At 31.1% G+C, this 8,912-nt stretch overlaps 2 protein-coding genes across 2 annotated transcripts; one reads left to right on the forward strand and one right to left on the reverse strand.

Moving 5' to 3' along the window:
• Positions 1-440: 440 nt before the first annotated feature.
• LOC107443724 (putative nuclease HARBI1) lies at positions 441-6,002 on the reverse strand. Its single transcript, XM_071176893.1, has 4 exons — positions 5,259-6,002; positions 3,554-3,912; positions 2,271-2,434; positions 441-1,574 (listed from the first exon to the last, which is right to left on the reverse strand). The coding sequence occupies exons 2-4, from the start codon at positions 3,592-3,594 to the stop codon at positions 1,432-1,434; spliced, it is 348 nt and encodes a 115-aa protein (XP_071032994.1). The 5' UTR covers positions 3,595-3,912; positions 5,259-6,002; the 3' UTR covers positions 441-1,431.
• Positions 6,003-7,900: 1,898 nt separating this feature from the next.
• Positions 7,901-8,605, forward strand: LOC107453951 (piggyBac transposable element-derived protein 4). Its single transcript, XM_043056118.2, has one exon. It carries the CDS (start codon positions 7,901-7,903, stop codon positions 8,603-8,605), a length of 705 nt encoding a protein of 234 aa, XP_042912052.2.
• Positions 8,606-8,912: the final 307 nt, after the last annotated feature.

Consider the following 8,912-nt stretch of genomic DNA (forward strand, 5'->3'; position numbering starts at 1 on the left):
CCTCTAAAATGATGTTACCGTAACGCCATGTCCTCCAACACCTGTGGCAGGGACGGAGGAAACTCCTGCAAAAGGCAGTCTAAAAGCCACCTATTCTATGTTCAGAAAGCGAACTAAGAAATCTGCCCCCTCTGCAACCCAAAAAGCTGCTTCTTCTATTGAAGAAAAAGCAGACTGGAAATTGAAATTTTAAAGAGTAAAGAGGAGAGCACAAGTAGAAAAGCACAAGTTAAAGATGAGGCTGCTGTCTGTGCAGATAGAGTTTCAGGAGACTTTAAACAAAATCTTGTGCACAGATCCCACTTCTTTAAACATTTCATTAAATAAATAAGTGTTTTATTATTTTACTGTGTTGTGTATCAATATTACTCAAAACATGTTGTATAATTGTTAAGTAATTCAATGATACATTTTAATTATAACATTGCCTTATTATTGGGGACAGACTTAATTTTAATAGGCTATTTTATTCTTTCATGAGATTAATGGGAAATTGTCATATACAGATGCTTAATTAATTCTGGCAATATGTACTACTGGTTTTAAGGTAACTGATACAATTGTAACAAGAATTCTTCAACAGACTTTTCTTAGTTTTTAGAAAATTTTTTTTCCTTACAGAGATATTGTATTACTATTTTACTTAACAAAAACTTTAAAAAATATATAAAGGGTCGTATAAAAAATAATTTTGTAAGACCTGATGAAGGTCTTATAAAAAATTATTTGTCTTTAGCACTTGTTTACTGCACGAATAATGTATTAAAAAAATCATTTGATTTAAATCAATGAATCCTGATTGAGGACAGGTTTAATAGACTAATTTCTTATTTCCCAAAGTTAATGGAGATGAAACCTGATAATTAAAAGAGAGATGAAACATGAGAACCAAAACTTCTCAAATGTGTGTCTCCACTTTGACATTAATAGCAATAACTCCCGAAAATTCTATATAGTTATTGCCCTAAAAAGTAAATATTTAAATGCAGAATTTAAATTTTCCATATTGTTAGAAATACATTGTGCTATTTAAGAACAGTGTTGAACAGAAAGTAAAATTTTTTCACTTCTCAAAAGAAAAATCCTTCTGTATCAACTCCGTAACGTTCTGCGACAGTGTCGTTCCAATTCTGCCATCGGGCTACTGATCTTAAGATAATTGATAGAATTGCAGATAAAAAAAATTGTAAAACAGAACTTTTACAGTTTTAGAAAATATTTTTTTCACATACAAAGATATTGTAATAACAAATTTAAACAGCAAATGAAACATTAAATAGAAAAATGCAATGTTTCCTAAGTAAAAACTTTGTTTTTATAATTTCAGCATTAGTTATTAATAACAGTAGATATGAACCAGTATTTTTAAAGAAGAGAATTTACAAACTATAAAAAATGATTTAATATATTCAAGTTTAAAAATGACAAATTTTAGTGAAAATAGTTAGAAATAAGAACATTTCGTTTCGCAAATCCTGCAGGAGAACGTCCAGTAACAATTTCTTGATTTTCGGGAATTTGCAGTTGCTTAAGCAATTTCACCATCTCGAGGTCTATAGGTGGCTCTTCATCACCTACAGCAAACTAAAATTTTTACTAAAATTTAACTAAAATTTTTCTTTATTATCTTGACATTAGTTATTGACAATTAGAAATTAGGGACCATTTTATTTAACATTATAACAGTCATTGAACAGCCGGCCAATTCTTTTGCTTAAAATATTCAACTCAGCAACCTTGTAGTTTTGAACCCAGTCCATAAGACAAGGCAACACCTGGATCAAATAATGGAAAAAGCATCAAATATGAAAAGATCACTTTATATATTTGTATACAGTTATTCAATAAGATAAATATTTAATTTTAAATGAAGAAAAAAAAAAGTGCAATCTCTTCTCTCTTTTTTTTGTAGGGGACACAGCATAGCAAGCTTAAGCTTATCATTATAAGTTACAAAATATTTAAACATGCTGGCTTGCATTCGAATATAATTTTTACTCCTTTGAAAATCTGAGAAATTTTAAGCTTTATAATTTTTAATCAATTATTAATAGGTAAATATAAACCTAAACTTGACAGCAACTTAAAATTAATATATTATAATTATTGATATATCAAATAATTTATTAATGTAGTATTGCAACTTACATAAAAAAATACTAAAAATGATTTTTTTTCATCACTTCTTGTGTACAGTTGCTCAATTCTTGGTAACATAAATTGATCACAAAATCATTAAAATGATTGAAGTTTTTTAGTAAGGTACTCACCTAAATTTAAAGCAATGTTATGAAGTACACAACATGCAACTATTATGGCTGAAACATTATCAACGTGGCATGACATGCCCAGGCTGAGGCAAGGGAATCTTCTTTTTAAAATGCCATAGCTGCGCTCCACTGTATTTCGTGTCAATATATGTGCCTTGTTGTATCTGAAAAAAATACCAACCAGCCTAGTTATTTTACAGTTTTTATATCTTTTCAACTGAAATTATTTTAATTTGAGTTTGGGTTTATATTAAACGAATATAGTGTAAATTGGTACATTGCCTATACTATCAGATGTCTGTCAAGGACGAAGTTATTACCCTTCACAAATTCAACTTTAAGGAAAAACGGTAGTTTCACAAAATACTTTTTCTTAAAATTTTCTTATTTTATCCCATAAGAAGCAATAAATTCATATTTTTGTGTTGATTTTTTAATATGATTTTTAATATTCACAAATTATGTCTAAATTTTACTAAAAGAAAAAATCCTGTCAGAAAAACCTTAATAGACCCCTGATTATGTTAACAGGTTCTCAGAAATCTCATATAGAGAGACTAAGCAGTGAATGAATACTAGCAAATAGATGCTAGAATTATGAAAAGGGATACAGCAGTTTAACAAAAAATAAACCCCACACCTCAGTATCAACATAAAATTTGTAAAAAATCTGGCGGAAGATTTAAATCTTTAAGACCAAAAAGTCAGTTGAAAATTTAATATTTAAAGTGGTTCAAAAGAAAAAGGTTTAAAATATATTTTGAAACTCGTGTGATGTGACACTGAATAATAATTAATCATACACTGGTATTGTGTAAATAGTAAATATATTAAAAATGATATTTTTAGCTATGTATTTTTAGTCATAAAAGATTTTTATTTTTTATCAAATTTGATTCTAAATTATTTTTTTTTTCAATAAACAGAACTGAATAATTGGACAAATAGAAAATAACTTCCTACAATAAATAGTACCAACATATTTATTCAGGCACTGTTTTCCATGAGCTACCGCTTCTTCAACTAATATTAATCATCATCTTCGGAATAAATTTTCTACTAATATTGCCTTCCCTCAACTATAACAACTTCTTTTATGTTTTACCCCAGTTTAGTAATTGCCATATTTATCCAAAAATGGTAAAAGCTGGATAATAAGAAATTGCCCTATTACAAAACACATATAACCAATAATTATGAAGTGACTTTATTTGGAAATCCAATAATACCATGCTTTAAAGTATACAAAAATCATTTTAAAATTTAAAAATGCAATTACATACCTCACTTGTGCAGGTGAGTTTGGTCCCAACACAGGTGTCATTAAAAAAGGCTGGCAGCCATAGCCATTATCGCCTAAGAGATGGTAGTTTTTATAGATCGGATTAGTCTGTAGATCTAGACAGACAGCACTGTTACTGAAAATAGTGCTGTCATGCACAGATCCAGGCCACCGAGCCACAACATTTCTGATTGACAAGTCTGCATCGCAGACTGTCTGTACATTGAGCGAAAAAAAATCCTTCCGACACCGGAACCTTTCAGCATTTTCTCCACCAGGAGACAGAATTCTTACATGCGAACAATCTATCGCTCCTAGCACTCCAGGAAAGCCAGCTACGTCGAAAAACTTTTGAGACACCTAATGGGGAAAAAAATTTAAATAAAAATAATTTTAGCTTAAATTTTTTTTTGTGAAGTCTGAGTACTTTCAATTGCTGTCAATTGTTCTTGAGAACTTTTTTGTACCTATTATGCAGATATCGATGGTTTATAAAGATACCGGCGCATCTGCAAATTTATAGTTTTGAGATTTGATTCATTTAAAGTTATTAATGAAAACTCTCCTGGTAAAAATGCNTGATGCTAAGAACGATCATAACAACTTTTATCTCTAATTATAAATGGTGTGTGAAGAACAAAATTTAAAACATATAGTTTCTAAAGACTTCATGTATTAATAAACATTTATACTATTTAAAATGTGTTTTTAAGAAATATATTTTCATACGAGAGGTTCTAACAAATGTGTGATTGCTTAAAAATAAAGATATTAATTTTTTTCTTTTTGAGTACAAATAATTTAATAAAATTTTTTAGTTTCATTATATACTTTTAATTCTTTTTCACATCCCTTTGTGTACCCTGAACTCCTCTAGGACTCTCCACCCCTCCTCATCTCAGTTGCATATCAATGTTCTACGAAATTTTTTTCTTTCTTAATATTTTTCCTATTTACTTGTAAAAAAATTTGTTTAGAATTTTAACAACGTTTTCTTCTAGATCTATGTAGTTTTTAGTCACAAAAAGTTTTCTAACTTAAAAGTTTATAATCCATTTGATAATTAAGGTAGAAACTAATGTACTCCCTTATCTTATGACTCGCCACATGCGAATGGTGAGTGCATGTGAAGCGCTCCTATTGATAGACAGTTCTGTACTACATCACTTGTAGCTATTTTTAATTGCCAATAAACATAAGTTAACCAAACATTAAATAATAGTATCCACAGAGGCACAAACAGATTTCTGTATCCTCATTTGTCACGTAATTATCGTCAAGTGTTTGGATTTCCAGACAACGGCCCGTGATAAAAATTACAGAGAGGGACCAGCTCAAAAGGTATAGATTGTAGCCACCCCTGGGCAAATATTAACATGTTTTTATTAAAAAATAGCAAGCTTAAAATCTAATTGGCACCTAAGCAATTGTAGTGATCATGATAAGGATATATCCTCATAATGTCCATATATTGATGATGTTACAATATCATTGTTGTGTTTTTTAATTAAATAATGATCACTTTAACTCAGAAAAACTACTGTATATTGGAATATTTAACATATTTGAATATCAAGTAAATCATAATATCTTACAGTATAACCTTGAATGTAAGTGATAAACAATAAATAATTTATAAAATGCATTTCATAGATATTAATTGCGTTGCATATGTAAGCAAGTTAAAAAAAATAAATATTTCTTACCTCTTCACATTCTTTTTTCGTCTTTGGGAAGAGAATGAAATCCTTACACAGAGAAGCAAGGACTTTGCTAACTCTGTGTATGACTCGACATATTGTAGACTGGCTAACCTGAAAGCAGTCTCCGAGAAGAAGCTGAAAACTTCCGGTAGTAAAACTATCGGAGTGCAATAAGTAATTGTTCTAAAGGCGATAACGCATTATTTAAAGTTGATGATTGTTCCAATTCTTTGCCTATAATATCTAATAGAGAGGAAACACTTTCCTTATCCAGGCGAAATCTTTTTTTGAAGCTCGCCTCGTCCAACTCATCAAATGGGCAGATTCTATTATTTCCAACATCTCTTTTTTGTTTCCGATCCTCAAGCTTTTCAAGGAATTCAAGCTCTTGAATTAAAGAATAATCCTCTATTATAAAGAATAATCCTCCATTAACCAAATAACGCCGGCGAAGAAATAGTAGTAAACAAACACTCGTTTACTGCGCATGCGCGGTTACGCTGACCGGGAATATCTTCAGGTTAAAGTTACTTAACTCTGGGTTAAATTAACTCGCAGTTACGTATACGGTGGAATGAGATTTATAACTCTAACCTGGAGTTGCTCTCTCAAAACCTGTTTTGAACTGTGACCGAGGGTTAGGGTCAATGGTGAATACGGGCGTAAGTGGATGAACTGGTAAGGTGCTAGAGTCACCTCTTCTCCTAAATGAAACATATTCGTTGGAATACTACTTTCGAGAAAGGCACTTAGATGACTCTGAAAAATAGAAGCAACAATCAGATTACCAAATGTTAATGCAAAGAAATGGATTGTAAAATAATATTAGAAAGAATACTTACTATGTTATCATCATCGTTACTCAGCTTAAATTTTTAAAGATTCTTAAACAAAATTAATAAAAATCTGATGATTTTACCTAAAGCCCGATCTTATATACATTTTACATCTTATTTGTGATTGGCTATTCGAAAGTCATAATCTTATTGGTCGAAAATCATGTTGTACTTCTGTTTGATTTGGTAACAGATCTGCACCAGAGCCCCTAGTGGTGAAATGAGTAAGTTTGAAGCGCTTCGCATTTCACCATTTTATGAGTCATTAGCATGCTCAGTTTTGCGTTATCGTGTTTAAACTTGATCTTGCATGTGTATGTATGTGCATGCGCTTTCTTCCCATGAATCATTCTCCTCTTTTTCCACAATTCGGTTAAAAATAAATTTATAATTAAATTAATATTCATAGTTAATAAAAATCAATTATATCTTAACTAAAAAGATGAAATTTCCCTTCATATAATTTGAAAGGCTGACACTTGATCGCACCTCTTTTTTAATACGACATTTGAACAACTATTAAATGCTTAGACTTTCTTTCTTTTTTTTTGGCCCTAAAAAGGACCCTTTTTTTTGCTCATCGATTATTCACCTCCAGAAAGAGTCACTGAAATCCGGCAGATCAGGATAATCAGGCACAAAGTCCCCGACATCCTGATACGGTACTGGAATATCGTGATTCTGTTCTGCAAGCTCCACCACTTGTGGTGGTGAATAGTCAATCTCTCTTCCTTTGACTGAAAAAGGTTTGATCAGAGCAACTGGTAGTGATTTCTTTTTTGAGCTGGGAGCTTCGAAAGAGCATGTGCATTTTCGCTTAGTCGCCATTGCGTCAAAAAGAAGTGACAATAAAATGAAGCATATTAACTTGGCTTTATATAGTATACTCAGCTTTAAAAAAATCTTTATTACTCCAATGAGAAGTTAATGATTTTTCTTAGTACTGATAACCAATTAGCATTTAGAACAGTCCAAAAGAAGTTTAACTATTCGCAACAATGACTTGATATTCGATGTCTCATGGGATTGCAAGAGAGAAATCTTGTTTTCGCTTGTTCATAGGAACCTATGGGGGGTCCATATAAAGGTGGTATCGTAGGAAAATCGCACATGCTTTAACTTGTACCTTAGCTGTTTTTCGTTTCTCCCGTGAGTTATTTAATTCATCTTCGTTATTTTTCCAATAAAATAATAAATAAAAAAATATCAAATACTCATCAAAAATAAGATCAATTTAATAATAATTTAAAATAAGATCAATTTAACAATCATTAAAAATAAGATCAATTAACCCTTTGGTTGCCGCTGGTACAGCATATGTACCGGTAGAAAAAACTTCTTTTATTGCGGCGCTGGATCAACAGTTGTACCGGTGGTTCTCTTCCCCCTTTTCTACTAGACCGTCATCGCTCCTGTCATTTCTTCAAGAACCCCCTGTAATTTGCTCCTATTGTTGAAAAAAGACTTCACGTGTGCTCACTTTCGATTCGAATTGGCTGAAATATTTTTCTCTGTTATTATCAGTTGGCGAGTTTCGAGCTATGAGAATTTCTTTCATTCCCTTTGAAAGTTTAGTATCATTTTATTCGTGATCTTTTCAGCGACATTTAGCGAATCCTTGTTTATTGTTTTTCGATTAATTTCTTTGTTAGTTACGTTTATTTTTTGTTTGCGTTTTTGTTAATTTTTTTAAGCTTTTGCTTTAATGTTCTAATTAAATTTTTATTTACGTTTTATTTTTTAATTTGTTACTTTCGTTTTGCATTTTTTTATTCTTTTTACATTAAAAGAATTTTTCGCATCTTTAAGATGCCACGTAGAGGGAGACCACTCACTCAAGATGAAATCCATAAGATAATGAATGATTTTGATGATGAAACATACGCTGATTCAGAATCTGAGTGTGAGGAGGAAGAAGAAAAAAATGAAGTGGATGAAATTGATAGTGAGGATGAATCTATGGATAATTGTCAATCAAATTCTGCAACTTCCAATTTAAAAGCAGTAGAAAGAGTATTTCAATGGAAGGAACCATCTTTTGATGATAAAGTAAATGTTTTGCCGTTTACTGGAAACGTTGGATTAAATGAAAAACATAAAGATTTGAAAAGTGAAGTCGAATTCTTTGAACTTTTCTTTAGTGATAAATTGTTCAAAATATTATCTGATGAAACAAACAGATATGCGGACCAAATAATGGATGCAAGACCGGAATCATCAGGCAATAGAAAGCATCAGGCAAGTTGGGTGCCAACGAATCCCGGTGAAATTAAGAAATTTCTGGGAATAATTATGCTGATGGGCCATGTAGACTTAGATAATATTTTACACTACTGGTCAACAGACGAACTAGTGTCAACACCACTTGTAAGCAAATGCATGCCTAGAGATAGGTTTATGCTAATATTAAAATTTCTGCATTTCTCCGACAATAGTTTAAAAAAACACTACAATGATGAAAACTCTGACACCGAAACTATACACCGAACAGCATATTCGATCTGTATCGACTGAATGTTCTGATTGGTAAGGATTCATTCTTCCATAAATACTGCTTATATTTTTTTGACATTATTAATATCAAATAATTTGTGAAACCTCCTTTCACTGAAGAGATATATTTGTTTTTCAAAAAGCGACAGTTATCGTTCATGAAAAATGTAAACAATTTTATAAAAACCTTGAGTTACGGTTGCAGCTACTCAATTTCCTTGCGATGCCGGAAATGAATTGTGAAAAAAAGGAGAGAAACTGATAATTGGGTATACAATCAAGATAATCAGGTTATATCAATATTTCGTTGAGAAAAAATTGTATTTTT

The sequence above is a fragment of the Parasteatoda tepidariorum genome, unplaced genomic scaffold, assembly GCF_043381705.1.
Source record: "Parasteatoda tepidariorum isolate YZ-2023 unplaced genomic scaffold, CAS_Ptep_4.0 HiC_scaffold_30, whole genome shotgun sequence".
Lineage (NCBI taxonomy): Eukaryota > Metazoa > Arthropoda > Arachnida > Araneae > Theridiidae > Parasteatoda > Parasteatoda tepidariorum.